The sequence below is a fragment of the Pangasianodon hypophthalmus genome, chromosome 17 (assembly GCF_027358585.1).
Source record: "Pangasianodon hypophthalmus isolate fPanHyp1 chromosome 17, fPanHyp1.pri, whole genome shotgun sequence".
NCBI classification, from domain to species: Eukaryota; Metazoa; Chordata; class Actinopteri; order Siluriformes; family Pangasiidae; genus Pangasianodon; species Pangasianodon hypophthalmus.
In genome coordinates this window covers 19362345-19384794 of record NC_069726.1, presented here as the reverse complement: position 1 = coordinate 19384794, position 22450 = coordinate 19362345, and the positions used below count along the sequence as shown (strand labels likewise).

The following is a 22450-nucleotide window of genomic DNA, read 5'->3' as shown; positions in this document are numbered from 1 at the left end:
CTACACGTTTACACGTGCACTTTATGTAGAACAGTGTAGTCTCTTGTAGTTTTGTGTTGTTTGATGTAGCACCATGGTCCTGGAGGAACATTGTTTCATTTCACTGTGTACTAACTAGCTGTGCATGGTTGAAATGACAATAAAGCCACTTGACTTGAACAAATAAACAATAGTCAAAGCAGCAGAAAATTCTATCTGCAACTCTTTCATGCATCTTGTGAAGTTTTCTAGAAGAAATGTAAGGCCTTGCACGTCACACCTAAGGACTGTAAGTAGAGGATTGCGTCATGCATCTGAAAAATGCAGACTGGTTTGGAGAAAAGCTGGAAATCTTGTTTGTACAGGAACAGAGAAAACGCTTAACATGAAAGTCAGATTCTGTACAGTGTGCTTTATTACTCAGGTGTGGACTCTGCTTGTCCTCCAGCATCCTGTCTCGCGCGCGCTCCTGCAAACGCACAGCTGGGGGCGCGCGAGAGCGGTTTGGAGGCGCAGTGGTTTTTGGTTGCTATGATACGGAATATCCGCGGAAGTAATGTGTTACTAGTATCTGATATCGCAGATAATTTGTTTTTAGCAATCAGCAATTACTGAATATAAAAATGTAGACATACAGATACTCATAGCCCAGCAATATTAACTTCTCCTCCATTGGTGCTCGGTCGGTATACAGGTAGGATTGTGCCGGTTGGTCGGTGTGGTATTTGTCCCGCCCCTGCTCCACTGTGATTGGACGGCTGGGTAAAACGCGGCAGTAACGAGGCTGTGTTTTACCCAAAGCTGAACATTTTTGAGCTCTCAGCGACCAGAAAAAGACGAATAAAACAGACGCTTGCCGTTGTCTTAGCAGTAGATAGCGTTTATGACAAGAGAAATGGGAGAGAAAATGGTTTTACCTGGTCGTTGTTTTAGTACACTAAGCCACGTTAAGCATTTTAGAAGGCACGCACTTACTTCCGGGGTTTCAGGCGAGCGTAACAGATATCGCGTCATCAAGTAGGCGTGGTCTGGGCGTGGTTTATGTGAGAATTTGCCTAAGTCACTGATCATGCGCAGTTTGGGAAGAAAAGCTATTTGCTACGGATCGCCGTCTTTCTGTTATCGCAAATAATAAATAGTGAGAAAAATACCCTTTCCATTCATACCTGCTAACTCCACACACACAGGGTCAGAGGCAGGAATCGAGCCCTAACCCCATAAGTGTGAGGCTACAGAGCTTATGAATAAAAAATGACTTTTTTCATTGTTTTCCAGTGTTTCCGGGGCACACTGGTAGGATCCATATAAAAAAAACTCATAATAATGACTCATAAATATGTTTTTTATTGTAAAACAAGGCACAATGTGAATCATACATTCAACAGTAAACACATGGTGATGTGTTAACCACTCGAATGGCTGTAAATGCCCTCATAAAACGGAGGGCACAAGTTCACAAAACAGCAACAAGTTTTTAGTTCCACATTGCTAGATCTAGTATAATTAACAAAATAAACAAACAAACAAAAAAAATCCCTGACTGGTAGGAATAAATTACATGGCATGCTTGATGAATTGTCTATTTAGCCAAAGAAGCTGAATGAGTGGAAAATGGTACCATTGCTGAGCAACTGTTCTTATAAAATCTGCAGAATTTTATAAAAACATGCAATACAAGCTGTAAATATGAAAGTAATATGCAAAAGCGCTACATATTGCTTGCGGCATGGCATTGGCATTGGCATGGCGTGATGTCATTTGAGTACAGAAAGTAGACATTACAGTTTTTCAAGTAGGCATGTGCCGCAAATCTTGATTAAAGTATTGGTTCATATATTGCCAAAAGTTGTTCCCATTTAGCTAGCTAATATAATGCAGTATAATGGAGAGAATGCGTAACTAGCTAGCTAAAATTAGTAATGTTAGTTAGCTGAGGTTGTGAGCTTTTGCTATAAGAGCTAACTGTGTTTATACATGCTAGCCATTAAGACAGAAGTGGTACTGTTGTTGTTTTCAGAAAATAGCTGACGATAATACCATTACCCTTATAAAACAATTATCGCAATATGGAACTGTAATATTGGCACATGCCTAATTTCAAGTGATAGTTGTATTCAGTACAGTACATATCTCCTAATTTGAAGGGAGTGAGTGGAAAGTAAAGATTGGGAGCCTTGAGTAAAACATCTTGTAGCCTTAAATGTGCCACCATTACAGCTACCTTAGCATAACTGTTTGTGTATGCGATCAGTATAACTCATTATTTATTTATTTGCACTGGAGCTACAAGTCTAATCAGCTAACAAGTAAGGAAAGGTTTCAGTATGTTCAAAACAAATGAAGGTGAACACAAACCTCTCATCTTGACTAGCTAATGGGCGTGGCTAAGAATTAGCTAGCTAGTACACAGCTGTTAAGTCTTTTATTTGAACAACATATAACAAAAGTCAGCTATATTGTGAAACAATTTGTGTCTTTTTTTACTTTCAACAGGTTGAACAACACAATAGTGGTCTGTTCATCTGGAGTCTGCTCATAAACATGATGAAAACAGAACAGCATTTGAGTGTAGCATTATAGTGGCTAGTTATATAGCGGCTAGTTTTGTGTTTCCTGCATGTGTTAATCATTACACTCACATCGAATGATTTTGTCGAGGGTCTCAAACAGACTTTTTGTGGTTTCTGACACTGTATGACAGACTAGTATCTATACAAAATGAACAAAAGGATGACACTGACCTAAAAACCTTTGAAGCACCATTTTGAATCCTCAGCACAGTTTGGTGTAACTCAGCACCAGCATCAGACTCAGGAAGGAGGTAGGAGTGTGAAGGTGGAACTGTATGTTAGAAATGATCCTGATGATAATACCAGACAAATGATTTATTCAAGCAGTTTGCATACTGTTTCTCTTACTTGTTAGCTACATTAGTGTTAAAGATCCAGTGCAGAACAAAGGAAGCAAACATATCATGGCTGATTGACTACATTTGGCATAAGGTAAACATTGTGGCCATTTTACTTTTGCCTGAACTTTAAAATATATCAAAACTCTTTGGTTAGTCGGAGAAAGAAACCACTCTGCCAATAGCATTCTATCAAAAATAAACAAATCTATTACATACTAAGCTAACAGGCATTTTAGAGCTCATTATTTTGCCTCACTACATTACCTACTACAATAAATTACTATTAAGACGAGAAGCTGGGTTTCCTGTGCTGTTCTCTGTTGGTTGCGTGTCATTTGTGATACAGGTATAGAGCTGTACTGAAGGCGGCATGTAACGATAGACATCACATCTTCTAGACAGTAGACAATATAACAATAGGTGCAAGATGGTCACGTCAGCATCCGTCCTCTAGTGGTTGGTTCTCGTGTTAGAAGTCCGACTGGGCTCCACTCCACTCTTCACTTTCCTCTCTTTGGCTATTTTCCTACCTGCGCTGAAGCTGATTGGTCATTATTCCTGTAAATTCATCAACATCCGAACTCCGAGAGCCACCTGCAGGAATGAAGGAATCACAATTCATGACTAGAAGTTTTGGTGTAAAAAATATCAAGTTCTAAGATAGACTTGCTAATAATCTATCTGGCAGCAATCGTCATAAACATAGGATGAACGCAACATACACGTTCTGCTTAGACACTCTTTCAGAGACTTTTGGCTGTAGATGTTTTATGAGAGCAATAATATCTAAGTGCACAACACAGGTACTGTACACACTGGTTTTATGTTCTGGCACATTAGACAGTCTTCAATGCAAGGAAAAGCTAAAATTGTGGCTAATATGAGACAACGTTAGCATTAAATATTACTGATATTAGCTAGCTACATGCAATTGACATTAGTTATCCTTTATATAATAGCGTTGTGTGCCAAATCAAACTACAATTTCTCACCAGATTTACAAAATTTTACAAAGGTTTTCTTCATACTCGTGTGTATTTTGATAAAAGCAATCACCTGTAAATTACCAGGTGCTTTCACAGCACAACTGATGTACATTTAGTGACACCCACGAAAGTCCATATAAGGCAAAGCTCATGCAGAGCTTGAAAACAACAAAATGACCACTAAATGGCAAAAGAGCACTTCTTAAGCATGGCATGTGCTAAATATTCCAGTAATGCAGCTCAGACACTGCAACACATCAGCTATCTGTGTTCAGCTAGTGTAATTCCTAATTGTCTCAGAATTTTTGCTAATGTAAATTTGAGGCTTTGTTGAGCAAATAGGCTTTTTTGAGCTGTAAATGTAAATTTCAGTACTTTAGAGTTTCTAGCTGGATAGTCAAAAATTTGTTGTCCCATATCTCAGAATAAAACCTTATAATACTAAAGTTACAAAATTAAATAACTCCGGCTTTTTACAGCACACTTCAACATCCATTCGTTTTAGTTACATTTTGAACTTGTTCATGGGAAATTTGTTCCATGAATGGAAAAACATTACTAAATAGTAGTAAATGGTGTGTGCCTAGTATTCTTTTGGATGGAAACACAACCACAAATATCACTAGACTTATTGCTGCACTTTGCTCTTCTGTTCTGTACTTTTTACCACAAAGGAAATGACAGTAACTGAACAGATGATTGGATTGGAGCTTCACAGCGCTGAAAGAAACCTCACCTGTTTGGCAGTTATAGGTCCAGATCCGATATCCATCATAGCGACATTTACACTTCATGATGTTATTGGTGTAATCAGACTCAGCTACTTCATAATTAGGGTTAATTACAACCTGTCAGAGAGAGAGCGAGAGAGAGAGAAAGGTAACAGTTAGCTGCTGTAAGATAGATACTGTTGATTACAAAAGTTTACACACCCATAGGACCAAGAATTAAAGAGTGTGATGAAGCCTGTTAACATTTAGTATGTTAGCAGGCTTCAGATTCATTATTTCATTATCACGTAACAGAAATAGTCAAATTGTGTATTGTAAGATTTTAATAATGGGGAAAAATCGATCAAATCAGTTCAAATAGTTTGCATCCCCTTTTTGAATTTGATATAAATATTATCATGTAACTTGTATCCCCATCCCTTTGAGTGAATAACTGCCTCGAACCTCCTTCATAATCTCTAAACAACTTTTGTGTAAATTCAGCCCTCTGTTTCTCCTGACATTTCTATTAAAATCTCTGTCACACATGGCCTTCTTCAAATCAGGTCTAGAAACTGACAGAGTCATACCAAAACCTGTTAAATAATTTTTAGTAATTTTATGTTTTGTCTGATGCACAGAACACCCCCATTTTATTTTTTGTACCATTTTGGAATTCTTTATTTTTCCAATGTACATTGTAAATACAGGTATATTTTCAGACAGACCTGGAATATATAATCTCCTGGTTTGACGTCAGTGATGTCGATCCACTGGCAATCGATGTCGTGTCTGTATGTGTCCCAGCAGCCAACTGTGATCCCCTGAGCACCGAAATTAGCACACGCATAACGCTTCTGTATACCTGCAGAGGAGATCCATCATGCCATCAAACCCAGGAATTCATGTATAATGTGTTTATTATTTTAATCATAGATATGATTACAAATCCTTTATTTTATATCTACAAATCATATACAGCTATACTTGCATCTCTTTATTTCTATAAATTCATCACATAGTCTACATCATTTACATCAATTAAAGGTACTATTTGTATATATTTGACAAATGTCTATAAAAGCATTACCTACACTTACATATTCATATATTACACTATCTACAGTTAACTTATAGTAATAATTAAGCCCTTTATGTCTATAAACTCCTTGTACACACCAGCAGTAGATGTGACATGAATAATGCATTAATACTGAACTGATAGACATTTTGTTAAATGTTTGTGTGTGTGTGTGTGTGTGTGTGTGTGTGTGTGACTGACCTTCATCACACTCACTGTCCTCCAGGCAGAAGCTGGCTTTGTGCCCTTCAGCCACTTTAGTGCCGTTCATACTCAGAAGGTCGTAGTGAGTGAAAACCTCCATGCTGTGGTAGTGCCTAACAAACATACACACACACACACACACACACACAATGTTTACATATGTTAATTCATGACAGGGCTATCATCGTTAAGAAATACTAAAACTAGAAAAAAAATTGTGACTTTACATAAAATAACATTAGAAAAAATATTAAATATTTAAAAATAATTTTTCATTTAATTGTAAAAGACAGGAAAATTTTCTATTTGCAGCATAAGCAGCAGTTTGTCTTGGCTTAGAGAAAGAATGTGTAATGTGTTGTAGGCTGGTGGGTGACCAAATTAGGGAGAAAAAGGGGAAATGAACAGATTAAGAGGAGTTTAACACCTGTGTTTAACACTGCCGTCCTCACCTGTGACAGTCGTGCCACACCCAGGCGTGGGGTCCGGCGCGGGGTCTGAAGTCGCTGTGGCCGTTGTTGTGGATCTGAGAGGAGAAGCGCAGCAGTCGTCGGGACGAGGACGGGTCTGCCGTGTTGGCGCTGTCGGAGAGACACTTCTCCTCATGAGCGCACTGCAGGGCGTACATCGGCCGTTCCTCCAGATACGTGGTGTGTTGAACGACCTCTGCGTTTAGCACCAGGTCCGGGGCACCTGAGACATAATTAAATATGATATTAACACTCAAATAACACACAGAGTATTAACACTTATTTTATTATTTACACTATTGTGTCTGCGTGTGTGTGTGAGTGTGTGTGCACGCTGCTCACTCTCAGTGCAGGAGACTCCAGCAGCGAATCTTCCTCCTCCTCTGGGGCAGTTGATGTGTTTCCCGTGATGGAGACACTGAGCCAGACTCATCTCGGTACCTGAACACCGAACTCCACTCATCACTACAGCATCAGCACTGACCTCACCCTGCCAGTACCACGTCTCCTGCACACACACACACACACACACACACACACACACACACACACACACAGTTAATATATGTGTGTATAATGTACTGAATTAACACACAAACGACCATTAACACAAACATAACTACCAAAATCCCTCCTTTATGCTCCCAATGTGCAGTGTGCAATGTAAGCTGCAGTAGCAGTGTGTCACCACCAGAGAGCTCCACATTAACACTGTACAGCAATCATGGCATCAAAACAGCTGGAGAACATCTGGAATTTCTACATGTGCTTTAGAGAGAAATGTCCTAACATTTTGATAAGTTGTTCAGAGTCAATGTTCATGTTACATTACACAAAGTGTTATACAAAGAGTGTGTGTGTGTGTAGATATTATTTAATTTATTGTATATCCTCCTATTCCAAGCTCAATGTGTGTGTGTGCGTGTGTGTGTGTGTGTGTGTGTGTGTGTGCGCGTGAGTCATACCCCCATTGCACTGGTTCTAAAGACACACCATCACATTTTCCATCCACTGCATCCTTTCCTCTCTCTCTCTCACCCATTCACTCTCAATCTATCTGTCTCTATCTCTCTCTTTCTCTGTCTGTCTCTCCTTCAATTTCCATCCCTTCTTTCTCTTTCTTTCTTTCTTTCTTTCTTTCTTTCTCAGTTTTTGTCCTCCGTTTCTCTCTCCATTGCTATCATTTTCTTCTCTCTCTCTATATATATATATATTATTCTCTTACTCTATCTCTCTCTATATCTTTAACTTTCTCTATCTCTTTCTGTCTCTCTCACCCTTTCTTTCTCTCTCTTTTCCTTTATATCTCAATTTGTCTCCTTCTTTTCTCTCCCTCTCTGTCTGACTCTCTACCCCCTCTCTCTCTCCTAGTTTATCCCTTGCACCCTCTCTTCCTTTGTCCCCCCCCCCTCTCTTTCTCCCTCCCATTCAACTTTCATATCTCTCTATTCTCTCTCCCTGTCTCTCTCTTCTCACTCTCCCTCACTCTCCCTCACACTCTCTCTATCTGTCTCTTTCTCTGAGAGACTCTCTTCCTCCCTTTCCTCCTGTTCCTCTAACCCTCTCTCCCTCTCTCCCACAATCTCTTCGCAATCTATAAATCTCTTTTCCTTCTTCAGGAAACTCATTATTAATCTTGTTTATACACTGTGTATGAACTAACTAAGTAACACACGAACAAATACACACACACAGACTGGAGTCAACATTACAGTGATGGAGTTCGAGCTTAACGTTGTGGCCAATTTTATACAATTATTATCATAAAAAGTCATGGTGGCAGTGTGGACTGGTCCAGTTTCCACTCATAAACCCCCCAAACGAGCCCACTGTGGCCAGAATGAGCAGCTTACACACAATCATACACACACACACACACACACACACTATTCAGTGCCGTTATCACAGTCAAATACCGACTCTGGGGTTATTGCTTGTACACTGCCAGCAGTTGTGGGTCTAAAGTAGTACACGTGACTGTGTGCAAGAAGAAATCGCATTATGTATCATTTCCCTTTTCCCTCCATCATCCCCCAACCTCTCCATGAAACGTGTATATGAAAAATAAACCGTTTCTTCGCATATGGAAAGTAAGTATTCGGCTTTAAAAATTCTAAGTATTAAAACAGATTATCCAACTGTTTTGAACATAAATGTCATTCGGTTTGGCCTCAGTTGGGTTTCTCTGTTCTAACTGAGCCAACACTCAGGCTGTGTGTAAACGTAGTTCCAGTATATTTATTCCTATGGAGACAGCAGGACGAGCACGTTCAAGCCTTTTATACACACATACAAAAGATAGTTAAATCACTAACATAAATACAGCTGTTGATTTAGCATTTTTTTAAAAAAAAGCAACATGATGTCACTCGTCTTTCTGTTTCAGTTTATATGAAAGCTATAAGAATGCAGCTATTGTTGCTTATAATCATTCCACATGGGTGTAGGCATGAGCCGATATTATCTTTTCAGATTACTATAATCTGAATAATATTTTAAATTACTTTTTCCACCACCACCCATCTTCAGAGGATAATAAGGACTTTGTTAGAAATATATAAAGTTACATTTTTACGGACTATTAAAGCCTGTAGGGAGAAAAAAAGAGAAGGAAAGAAAGTGAAGAGAATAGATAGATAGATAGATAGATAGATAGATAGATAGATAGATAGATAGACAGATAAAAACTTTTAAAAAATATTTTCAGTTACTAAATAAATTACTAGTTCCTAGCTTTTTGACACTTTCAACAAACTCATAAGACAGACATAAGACAGCTGTCCACATGCTGCCTACTTAGAGAGCCTCCTCCTAAATGAAACACAGCAACAGTGAGAATATTTAAAAATGCCCATGATAACAATAGTGCTATATATCACAATTTATTGTAGAAAAGATTATAAGCACTAATCATGTGCTTTAGGAAATATTTAGGATGTATAGGATATGAAATATCCACATGTCCAAGAGGGAGCCATTTAGGATTTAGATCCCTAGTCCCTAAATGTAAATGTATACTATATATATGAAATAATGGCTCTTCTATCACATAGTGCTCTACAAGTCTAATAGGAAATCATTTCTATACTTCATACAGTATAAACTAATGGCTCCTACACTGTGTGTAGTGCAGGATAGTTTTTATACTGTCCAGTCTCACACTGACACTGTGTAGTTCTGGTGTTCTGTTGTTTTGTGAAGTTATGTGTCTGTCGAATGATGTGTGTGTTGTATGTTGTTACACAAAGCTAATTTATGATGTGTTCGTTGTGTATACATTAATGAATAACACATTTTTGTCTCTGCTGTGCTTCTAACCTGGAAGGCGTGGTTAGCAAAGCCATATCCGAGCTGTCTGCACACCACCATGGCCTCCATGATTCCCCAGCTGTCACTGCACACCGTTCCCCACACCATCGAGCCGTTCCTCTCCGCCAGCACCTCCACGCGGCCCTCGTACGGGTTCCTGCCTCCGCTCAGACGCAGCTGCAAGGCGAACAACAACCCCATTTAGCTTTTACTCAATGTTGAGCAACACTTAATATGATACAGTTCTCGAGTCTGTCCAGGAGAACATTGTGGTCTACAGCATGAAAAGCTGCTCTAAGCTCCAGCAGTGCAAACAGCGTTATACATCCACAGTCCAAAGACATGAGTAAGTTAGTAGATACTGTGGTGAGAGCTGGTTCTGTGTTATGACAGGCTTTAAATCCAGAGTGAACATTTTTTTTTTTCACATGAAAGAGCACAGCTGGACAGACCCAGCTTTTGTCAAACATTTTACAAATAAATTAAAGGTTAGAAATTGGCCTATAGTTACTCAGTTTTTCTCCATAAGTAACACGATAACTGCAACTCTGAATGTTCTTGCCATGTGCTCTCTAGGTATGGGGATGAATTAAGTGAGGAATAACACATGATGGGGTGTGCTGTTAGAGGCAAATAATCAACAATTAGGTTAACGCCATGATGTTGATTATTTTCCTACATCAGCATGTCCTAAAGTGATTTATTCCTCTCATACCACAGGAATTTACAAATTATTACTTTTTTTTATTACATAATGGCACATTGTAATTTTTATCCATTTATAGTTACATTAATTTTGTGGAACCTCCAGGAAACAGGTTAGCTCCTGTCATCGCTTATAATAGCTATAAACAGTCGTTCCTCTCACCAGCCTGTCATTTTTCTTTTTCTTGACGTTAATAAGACAAAAAAATGTAGCATGCCATGTTATAGAGACATGGCAAAGCTCTCTGTCCCCTGTCTGTTACTATAGAAACAACAATGTAGAAGAACAAGCGCATTAATATGAACCTGTGATTTGAATTACAGCTGACACTACTGTCAGAGCTGCTGTTCTAGAAAATGAATCAGCACCTAAGGAATAAAGTATTCAACAGCACTGTGGTGTAATGATATTTGGCAAATTGCAGGCTGTTTCACTTTCAGGAACATACAGAGACTGGATGAATGTTGCCAAACGTGATGTTGACGCAATTCTTTAAAACTTGCCAAGACCAACAGTACAGAAGTAATTAAAGCCGTTATTAAAGATTTAGTGTTACTATTTTCTGTCATCTACTATTTTCATTCTTTTTATTTATTGTCATGTTTTTAATCTTTTCGTTTAAGAAATTCATGAAGTCATTACTACCGTACTGTATTGGGATCTGTGGTTCTGTGACTGCTCGGGTCCCTGGTCAGTCTAGGCACTAGGGTTAACCTAGGATTATGTTAGATGACTGCAGACTGTGCAACCTTCAGCGCCTGTTCATAGTTTATCATTCCATCATTTCAAAGGAATCTGAAAAACCTCCAAATGCAGGACTCGTCTCATTGCTGATGTTCTCATGCATGTAGTGCCTTCTTTGTGTACATAATGTCTAAATCTGTGTATAATTTCTGTCTGTCCAAATACTTCTGTGTTCCATGTAAAGTATTTATACACGTGTTTTTAGTTAAAGTTCATTATTTGACTGGCATGCAGTATTTTTATTTTATATCATAGCTCTGTTGAATATTCGAATCTGATTCTTCAGAGTCTGATTAATTTTCGATAACTGCAAGGCATATCACAGGTTTAGATGATGTTTTCTGTGAGAAGGTGGCTATTTCACATTTTTGGACAGAGGCGCCAGGGTTAGCACTTTATAATGGTCAGTAAGGCTTCAGACACGGAAAAGTCCTTGAGGCTTTAGATAGCTTTGTTGCATTTTTTTGTCTTATGAACTTAATGAGAGAGGAAAAAGAGAGGCTGGTGAGGGAACAAATGTTAACAGCTGCTATAACATAAGCTGCTAAAACAAACTAACTTGCTTTGTGAACATTCTACAACATTAAAAGTAACTAAAAACAGATAATAAGTATCACATGTCATTTTTAAAATAAATAAAAATTGGTAGCACTGGCAAATTGCTGATGTATAAGAGGAATAAAATGCTTCTAGACATGCTGTTATAAGAAAATAGAAAAAATTTCGCCGCATGACACCACCACATCACTGATTATTTTCCTATAACAGCACCCCTATCATATTTTATTCCTTACATAAATGCTTCTGATCTTGGACAAGAATGAAAATCCAATGAAAATGATGAATGTTTCAGCAGGAAAAAGAAGCACCACCATTCCTCATTCCCCCTGACAGTCACCAAATAGCTTCCCTTCTAATTTGTAGTGTTAAACTCTGCTCAACTTTATCTCCTTGCCTGGCCATGCCCACTTTAATTCGTCAGCAGTCGATGTAAATTACCAGCTCTCACTGAAAATGAATGAGTTCCGACCGCATTGTCGATTTGACGCTTGCTGCTGTGAACACATGGTTCTTTGGGTGAGAAGAGTTCACAATCAGCACTGTGCTCGAGCCCAGAGGCTTTTACATTCTTTACGACCACAAAGGTCTAGACTCAAAAGCAGCATGAGGCTGTATATAAACCATACCCACCCAACCACCAGACCAAACACACCAAACCCACATATGATTCTTTCCTTTGTTTGCCAACTTGAAATAACCACAAAATAAAACATGAGAGGAAATTCTTTATGGCTGAGCTACCTGCCCAAAATAAGCTGAAAATACAAGCTAACCTATTAGGAAAAGTAAATAAAAAGTCAACCAAAGCGATCTCCGTAAATAGAAAGCAGGAGAAACAATTTAGACTAAACAAAACATGCAGCCCCCTATGTGTAGATTAGTTTACAGAGAAATCATTCTGGATCCGTAACACGTCTGCCTCCAGAACAGGTCTGAGAAGGTTAAACGTAACGTAACTACGTGGCCAGTTCAGGTTTTACACTAGTGACTGGTAGATTGTGAGTCCAACACTGACATGTCCAACATTTTCAGTGACTTTATGAACAAGGTTACAAATGTTTACAGGTTTTACTGCTAGCAGCTGGATTCCATTAAATTTATTTATTTTTGTAATAAAAAGTAATTTATGTAATCATGGTATATACCCTGTTGTGGAAGCCCATGGCAGGGACGTTACACTTCACAGCTGCATCCTCCTCATGACTGCAGCCCAGAGCTTCTCTGTTAAAGTGACACTCAGTCAGAGACTTCTCGAACCCTGAGCACTCCACCTCGTTCATGTGCACCGGGCCCATTCCTACACGCACACACACGCACGCACAAACACACACAGCTCACAGTAATCATTACACAGTTACAGTGAGATATATCCATTTTACTTAGTTATGGTATGTGTAATTTTGTTAGCGGATAAAGTAGGAACATTTATAAAACCTAAAAAAAACTAAAATCCTGTAAAAACTAAATGTCTCATTCCTATAAATTATAATTCTTTGTGTTCTTTATTTTGTCAATGCAAACTTTTGCACTTATCAGTATAAAGTAAAACAGTTTCAGTTACATGAGAAAAGAAAAACACCAGATTAGGTATATGTTATGTTTATAGCCTGAAATTTAGGACCATGTCCGCTGGAAGTTAAGACAATGTTAAACTAATTAAGGCCTCCATAAAGCATAATTTCAGACAAATAAACCACAGACAGACTTGAATAGGACTGTTTCATAATCCTAAATGATGAACAAAATAATGGAAACATCCATTAAAGGTAACACACAAAGGACCATAAAGTGGCAGTGCCAGCATTTCTCTTTTCTAAAGTGGCCAAAAGAATAAATAGCAAAAACGTCTGCACTCAAAGGTGTAGTTTTTTGTTTTAAAAAATGTGTTTACAGGCACGAAATAATCATATCTTTTAAAAAAGACCTTAAAGGTTCCTTTTCCATAATCAGCAGCTTCACCTCGAATACATCATTAGTTTTAGCAGAGGGGGCGGAGTCAGAAGGGGGAAGGGAAAGATTTGACAGTGGGTCATTAAAACTGTTATTCGTCTCTAAACATTAAACGCTGCTCCTTTAAGATGTTACATTAAAGCTGTTATCAAACAGACCACATATTTACGAGTTACAAGTGCTAATATGAATATTTAGGGAAAATGTGCCAGTGTTGTTAAATAATGGATTTCTGAATAAATGACTGAGGACAATTTTATATTAGTTTCAGTCCCTCAGTCAGACATATGGGATGCAACTGAAGAACATGTGGTTATCTGATGTGAACAGATGCTGAGTGGATGTTAAAACCATTTTGCAGCTGGACAAGACTCTAAGGATTCCTTGTGTCTGCTGCTCCTGATGAATGAAGAGAATTTTTTTATCTAACTCCACTGATGTGTGACGACGGACAGTCCATCTGAGAATCAGCTTACGCTACAGTCTCAAGCAATGTTTTAACACTTTACATAAAAGACTCTGTACATAAAGTTGAGCTAAAAGTTCAGAGTTGAGTAAAAACTACAGAGAATTACTGAAGCCACAATTTCCCCCTTTCTATTAATGAATCCATTAAAATAATGAACCAGATCAAGTGTTTAGCTGTGTGAAATATCCTCACACAAAACTGAAAACTATCTGTTCTTTCATTTCATTTACAAATCACATTACTTTTAAATAGATGATGACCACGGTCATTTTGATCTGAGAGGAAGTAGTTAAATTTAAACTAGTGGTAAACTCATACTATTTCTTGTGTTTTCAAGAGGATTCCACATGAAAAGTCCACTCTTGTGGTATTCATAACATCAAATGTCCAAAAAAAACGTTCATACAGCTGAGTTATTGAGTCATGATGCAGTGTTGATTTTTCTCAATATTGCAGAACCCACAGAAGTTCAGCTAGCGGTTGATGCTAAGCGTAATTACAGTGTAATTTTAGCTGTACAGAGTCTTTTCTTAGTTACTTACCAACACATCTGAGGAAAATGTCGAAATTTCTGACACTGCTGTCTCATTTCCACTGTCATTGTGCCTTTACATTGTTTGTAAAAGACTTAATGGCTATATTGAAGCTAGCTAAAACTGTTAGTGTTAGCTGTTTGCTATAAAATCTGGGCAGATGGAACAGAACAAGGCTAAGTAGTAAACTCACACAACTTGGTATGTACTGTGTAATGTGTAGCGTTTTAGTGAGCGATACACACCTTGCCCCATTCGTGCCCCAGTCAGAGCTTCTTTAGCAGTGCCAAAGCCCAACTCTCGACACACCACACTGGCAGCTTTCATGTTCCAGTTATCATCACACACTGTTCCCCAAATGCCGTTCTTCAGCACTTCCACTCGACCTTCACCCAACTTCCCTCCTCCACGTAGACGCACCAGGGGTTGCTGGAGGAAAATATAAATAAAGTAGATATTTGTTGATCTAATTCATAATAAAAACAGATCAACGACAACCCGAACATTTTATAGTTCTCATGACAAACTGAATCTTGTCCTCCTCTGTGTGGGAAACTTTTACAAACAGAAATCACTTTGCAGATTAATTGTTTATATAATATACTAATATGTCGGGTCCCTGAAGGACTAGCGGTTAGGCTTTGGCGCTCTAACTGCTGCGGCCCTGGTTCGATTCCCAGCTAGGAAACCAACCGCAGCCAGTGGGCTTGCACAAGACAGCGCACTCCCAGTGCTGGTCCCAAGCCCGAATAAAATTGGGGAGAGTTGTGTCAGGAAGGGCATACTGTATAAAAATTCTTTCCAGGTTTTTGACTCTGCATCTTTTAGGTTGCCTATAATAAAAGATTAATTCTATCTATGAACAGTCTGATCCTCATGTAGAGCTTTAGTCCTGCTCTAATAGCACTTCATGAAACAGGTGGAACCAAAGTGGGACCGGAATATTTGGGACAAAATATGTCCTCCAAATTAGCTGGTGATGATGTACGATTTTAGTCATGGCTAGCGATGTCATGGTAACAAAATATAATAAATACATTAAATAAAATATATTATAGGTGGTGGTGTAGCTCCAGGGTCATCAGTTTGATCCTGAGCTTGGGTTACTGTCTGTGTGGAGTTTCGCATGTACTCCTCATGTCCATATGGGTTTTCTCAGGGTTCTCCAGTTTCCTCCTACCTCCAAAAACATTCCAGGTAGTGGACTGGCTACACTACATTGCCCCTAGGTGTGAATGTGTGTGTGCATGGTGCCCTGCAATGGAATGGTGACACATCTAGGGTGTATTCCTGTTTCACACCCAGAGTTCCTAAGTTGGGCTCCAGATTCCACTGCAATCCTGACCAGGATAAAGCTGAATATGAATGAATGAATGAATGAATGAATTATAGTATATGTATAGTACACACACTGCTAAAACAAACACTTCCTATGTTTTCAATCTATGCAACAAGAATGACTGTCCATTCAGAGGCCAGTGCCTCTAAAGCAGTTGTGCTATTGGTCGATGGTGCTAATTTACTCTCAATACCAAGTTTCACTTAAAAAAAATGTATTCACGCTGAAAAACTGTAATGTGAAACTACAAATTCCATGAACAGGAATGCCAATTTTTTGTCTGCAAATGTATGCTGACAAAAAAGCTAGTGTAACCGAGCCTCGGCTCTGGAGGTGAGTGAACCTGAAGCATTTCTGTGTTTATTCAGCGCAGTCTCGCTCTCTTCGTGGAGTGCTTCCAGATGACAGGATCTGGCTGGAAGCATGATTGCTATATAAACACACAATCAGCGTGCATTTGAAACACTCTGGAATCTTACGTAATCCTTGTCTTTCCAGGTCCTTCAAAGTCATTTCCTGGAAGTCCTTGTGTGATGCCCTGTTCTATAAGGGTTCCAAGCACTGCTGGAACTGCTGAAGCTTCTCACGAGCTTGATGTTGAAAAATAGAGACCATTCATTGAAAAAATGACATGAAATTAGCTACGGCTTCCCTGTCAGAGACGATTCGGGTTGATGGTGGAAAAGTCTGAGGTTACACACACTGTTGAGTGTGTAAAATATTTGGATAAGAAGCTACAGTGAGGCCACTTAAAACCATTCCAGACACACTGGAAATGTGTGTGAAGGCATGTGTCTGCTACTGAGTTAGCATTGACCAGACATTACACCAGACTGCTCGCTGTAGATTTTTGTAGGAAGGCTCCTTCCTGTCACTTCTCTTCGTAATTTGACAGTAATCCGGCTACTGGTGAGTCAGGGACTTAAAAAAAAAAACACTGAGTGTCTGTAGCTGTTCATGTCAGTCTAACCACAGAGCCATGAAGCCACTTGGCTGCCATCTTGATTCTCCTTCTTCACATTATAAAAGAAATGCTTTTCTATTGACATAATGTAAAATATTCCTTAATACTGACTGATTTTTTTAAAGAAAAATGAATGTCATTCATTTTAACTTCACCTAATAAACAGAAAAAAGCAAAACTATATAACAGACTGTTTCCCACAGCCCAATTTAATCTCAAATAAGAAGTTGTATAATGGGACCCTAATCTTTATCTTGCCTCCTATTATCTTTTATGCTACTGGTATCATAACAACAGAGGCGCCAACACTGCTAAAAAGAAAATACTAGCAGGCAGAGAGAAAAAAAACAGAAATTTACCATTAAAAACCCAGCATATACTAGTGGACAGTGGACGAGACAGCAGTTTTTTTCTCACTGATGAGACCACAGTCCTGCCCACTTGGTTTTTAACTGGTTCACAAGACAGAGGCTCGTAAATTCACAGGTCAAAGTCGGCTTGAAGTGAAAGTAACAGCTACCAGGAGCAAACGTGTCTTACGCATCCTGTGTCCTTTCCCCTTCAGTGAATTTGCTTTTCCACCTGGTGCATTTTATTCACATTTGGTCTGACAACTGTTTTAGCTGAGAAACGGGAAAAGCATAGTTTTCAGTTGTCTCGCGTATTCCTGTAGCAAGGAGCCAAAAACGGTAAATGCTATGGCTAAACCGTAGATGTTTCTATTTATGGCTAGAAATTCAAAACAGACAGACTGGACTATGGGGACACAGCATTGCAAAGCAGTACACACTACATGAGGTTTAGGTGTATGTGTATGTATACCTCTGCTCTGTAGGCCTTTCTGAATCCTGAGGACTGTGTGGGTGCGAAGGCTCTTCCAGGAACACAGCTGACCACGGCAGGCATTCCATTGGCGCACGTGGCATTCAGATTTTTCTCCACTTTCAGTGCTTTGCCCATCCTACACTCGGGCAGATGAGCTTCATTTCCTGTGCAGTTCACCGAAAAACCAAAGTAGTCCTTCCTCCTGCGCTGAGAAAGAAGCCTACGAGAGGATAGAAATGATATTTCACTTCTATTTTTCTATTTAAAGTTTAACACTTTATTTTACAGAACCATAAAGCACGCCTTATAACATAACAGCTAGTGAGTCCAGAGTACTAAATATGATACTTATAATAACAAGGGGTTAATCATGAGTATGAAATCTATGGGCTGTAATCATATTTAGTATTTACGTAAATACAATTATTTGATCAAAAATCCAGTCCTTGCTTTCATCACTGTTTCAGCATGACTTACAAAAACATACAAACACATAAAGATGACAGCTAAAGATGCTGTAAAATGATTTTTGTTTCTACATCCATGATAGCTATCACTAAAATGGATGTCTGGAGGAAACACATAATCTCACTGACAATGGGTGGTGAGAAATCAAAAGAGAGAGTGGGTTAGCAAGGACAGGAAGTTGTGACCATATAAGGAAAGCACAAGCCAAAAGGGCCAGAGTGTGGCGAGACAGAATCAGGCGAGACATGACAGTGAGTGTTAAATTCAGGATTTTAGCAATACTCAAAAATGTTACTAGTTTCTGAAAGTAAATTAAAAGAAGAATTCAAACCACAACAGCATCCCCAAGTATGTCTATTTTTATGCACCCAAGAACGATAACAGCAAGTGTTCCTTTGAGGAATTAAGTTAGTTAGCTTTAACTGCTCAAAAGACAATGAAACTGACCACACATAGGGTTTAAAAGTCACAGCCATTTAGAGTGCATTTCAAATTAATCTCTACACCCCCTATTCCCTACAAACAGCACAGTACACAATGCATTATGGGTAATTTGTACCTGTTTAGCTACATCATTTGGACCCTACTGGACCCTACTGGAAATAGGCTAAATTTTAAATAATGCACTATATAGTAGGGCTGGCCAACATGGCGATGATCTATTCTGGTAAATTATGTCACAAAACACTTTTTTGATATATTGAAAATATAGTGATATCTTTTTATAATGTTTAAGTTTTTATAATATTACAAAATAACTGGAAGCAGATGATCTGGTGTTGAAAATATGGAATCTAAAAAAACTATATACTGAAGTGTTACAATTTTAACAGATTTTCTATTTTTCCTCCTCAGTGGAGGAAATGTTTCTATTGAATGACTGACATTAAAAAAAAGTATCTTTCAAACTCAACCTATATATTGTGATATATATTGTAGAAATGTCTTTTTTAGAAATTTGTCATATGGCCCACCCCTACAGAGTGTGATTTTGGACATACAGCGAGTTTCACTTCTGACTGAACAGTGACAGGTGTTGTAGGTGGCAGACATTTAAAAACACTGCAGTGTATGTAAGTATTTATAAGACAACACTGTTGTTCGAAAAATATATCTAAAATATGTCTACACAACCCCAATGATACACACACACACACACACACACACACACACTCCGTGGTTCATTTCAGAAATAATTCAAAGCTTGTTCAGTTTCTGTAACTACTGTTTAGCTATAAACATTAACTTTTGGAGTATTTTAAATGAATGAGTGTGTTGAGAGGTCACTTAGTCAACACACAGGAAGGTAAATGTTGTATTAACATTATTTTAATGTCAGATGCAGGCCAATCTGAGCTCTGGTTTCTGTTAAACGCTGGAAAATGTCCTGTTCTCTTTCACTCTACAGATTTATTCTCTCCTCTTGAACTGCACTTACATATTTGTCATATCTCAAATAACAATCAGCACCTCTTCAGAGCATATCTTCGAGCCCAGAGCAGTAAAACCCTAACACTGACAATCACATGCTCAAGATTTTAATATGAAGTATTTCACATATCATAGAACTGGAAACTGTGTAACTGGGTAACCTTGTGCTACCTAAGTCTAAAGTGATACTGACTCGATCCCTCACCTAACCCCTCACCTATCATATACTCTGCGAGCTGAGTGATGGAAGAGCACTTACAATGGGTAAAAGGGTACTCAGGCAAGGAAAAGTAGACGAGAGTGCATTTAAACTGTTGCTTTTCAGATTTATTATGAGTTATGACAAGGAGAAATTTATTGGTAGAACTTCTAAAATCTAACTAAATTAGATTCTAATGTAATTTCAATTAGGTAATCATTTAAATTATTATTCTAAATCTAATTTATATATGTACATAATGTTATTGAAGTACTTTATGTAATTTGATATATTTTAGATTCCATATAATTTGAATGATTTATAGGAATTTTTAGATGAGTTAGAATGTTCACATTTTTAGGTATTAGTTAAATAATTGACATACAGTATCACATAGGAAATTCATGTTTGTGAATTAAATAATCAGTATGTAAACATATAGCACTAATAATTGTCAAAGAGTATTCAGCCAAGGGGATATGGTTGTTGGTGCCAGATGGGCTGGTTTGAGTATGATCTCCTGAGATTATCACACACAACCGTCTTTAGAGCTTACACAGAATGGTGTGAAAAAACAAACAAACAAAAAAATAATGAGTGACTGTCAGCTATGCAGGTGGAAATAACTTGTTCACGAGAGACAGGTCAAAGGAGGATGGCCAGACTGGTTTGAGCTGACAGAAAGGCTTTGGTGATGCAAATAACCACTCTTTACAACTGTGGTGAGCAGAAAAGCATCTCAGAAAACACAACATGTCAAACCTATATATGAAGGTCAAATACTTTTTTAACCCTACTTTTCTCTTTACTCCCATCCAATAGACAGCTACTTATATATCTACTGTTACTCCTGCTCACATGTCGGAGGAGATCCTAACTACTCTGCTCTGTATTCATGAGCTCACAGATGCCTCGTGTTGATTCGCCCACGCCAATTCGATCAAAAGGAGAGAATGCCATCCCTCCTACTCAGAGAGCAGGGCTGCTTTTTCTCTCTTGGACTCAGGTCAGGATTCAAACTCTTGATCTCCCGCCGACTGGAAAAATGCTTTACCATATTAAATATTTGCATAGCATGTCCCTAAGACTGGACCTCATTTGACGTTGACTTACTTGTAGGTTTTAGCCTTGAAGCCCTTCACTCCAGGGAAGCCGTACATGCCACACACTACACGGCTGTTTTGTGGAGTCCAGCTCTCATCACAGATCTGCCTCCATTTTCCCTCATCCTTCACTTCCACAAAGCCCTCTGTGATTGGAACACGCTTACGGTTGGAATAGGTGGCTCTGATACGCACGTCCTCTACTCGCGCATCCAGAGTCTGAGAGCGAGAGTGAGAGAGAGAGAGAGAGAGAGAGAGAAAGCGAGCATTAAATGTTCTGCTTGAAATGAAACAATGAATGAAACTTTATACATTTGGCATAAGTAGATTTTATGAAAATCAGGAAAATCAGACAGTTCAATAACTGATGAAAAACAGTTTGTGGTTCTTCTCTCAGACATTTGGACTTGAATGTAGCTCAAACTGGATAGACGGAGGGTTTTCAACCTGATGATATGAATAGATGATGGAGGTCTAAATCAAACCCAGACTCTTTGGAATGGCAGGAATGTGAAAACCTCCATTGCTAGACGCAAACAAGCAAAACTTTGTGTAAATATCAAAAGACGGAGGAAAGAGGATGGAGGAAAGAGCTCTTCCACCAGCCGCTCTGTGTGGTTTGGCAAAGACTTTTTTGCAGTAAACCAGAAAAGCTGCTAGTGTTAACCCTTTAGGAAATGAGTAAAGTGAAAATGAGCAAAGGGAGGACAGTAAAAATGATATGGCCAACATTTTCCATGCTCAAATTGCACTCTCTAATTAACATCACCATAATTCTAATAGAGATGGTGCTCAGGTCATTTAAATTGAGAGGTAAAGTATTTACACTTAGTTATTTTAGAACTCTTATGTTATGCTTGATGAAGTCATTTTCACAATACATGATATGATTTAGTTTTGCCAAGGTTGCTGGAACACACACAACACAACAGTCCAGTAGCAGTGCACTGTGCTGTGAAAAGGGGAAGTTCACCTTTTTCAAATATTTATTCGATTTCTAGTCACCTAAGACAGGTTTTATGGCAATACATGAAGTTTTAAGATTTTTTTTGTTTTTTCTCCACAAAAAAAATGTTTTGAGATAACTGATTTCGACAACTCAGTTAGCGTACTTAGAGTCATAAATTCATCTGCAAAATTGCAAAAAAATTGCTAAATAAATTATAAACAGATGAATTTATGACTCCAAGTACGCTAATTGAGTTGCCGAAATCAATTTCCTCAAAACATAATTTTTAAAGACATAAAACAAAAAAATTCCCAAAAACCTACTTTTCTTTGCGATGGTCAATGTATTCCCATCATGATTCGATCTATTCTCTTTTTCATAGTTTGTAGTTTTTGGCGTGCTGGAGAAGGGACAAACCACTCCAGTTTTTGATTGGTTTCAGGAAACTGGGCCACCAGTCCATTGCAGAGAACCCTGCACATACACATTAGAGTCGCCAATCCACCTACTGGCATGTTTTTTGGAGAAAACCCAGAGGAAACCCACTCGAACATGGTGA

General features: G+C 38.5%; 1 protein-coding gene across 2 annotated transcripts in view; it reads right to left on the bottom strand.

The window, feature by feature from the left end:
• Positions 1-1303: 1303 nt before the first annotated feature.
• The window catches only part of loxl2a (lysyl oxidase-like 2a), a 45492-nt gene continuing 24345 nt past the window's right edge, over positions 1304-22450 (bottom strand). For both annotated transcript variants that reach the window (XM_026942777.3, XM_026942778.3), the window contains exons 4-14: positions 20953-21161; positions 17739-17961; positions 14859-15042; positions 12807-12958; positions 9660-9827; positions 6684-6849; positions 6324-6564; positions 5869-5984; positions 5315-5451; positions 4613-4724; positions 1304-3484 (exon numbers count right to left, since the gene is read on the bottom strand). In XM_026942777.3, coding sequence (XP_026798578.1) covers positions 3417-3484; positions 4613-4724; positions 5315-5451; positions 5869-5984; positions 6324-6564; positions 6684-6849; positions 9660-9827; positions 12807-12958; positions 14859-15042; positions 17739-17961; positions 20953-21161 — 1776 coding nt within the window. In that variant the 3' untranslated portion in view covers positions 1304-3416. The remainder of the gene's footprint in view (positions 3485-4612; positions 4725-5314; positions 5452-5868; positions 5985-6323; positions 6565-6683; positions 6850-9659; positions 9828-12806; positions 12959-14858; positions 15043-17738; positions 17962-20952; positions 21162-22450) is intronic.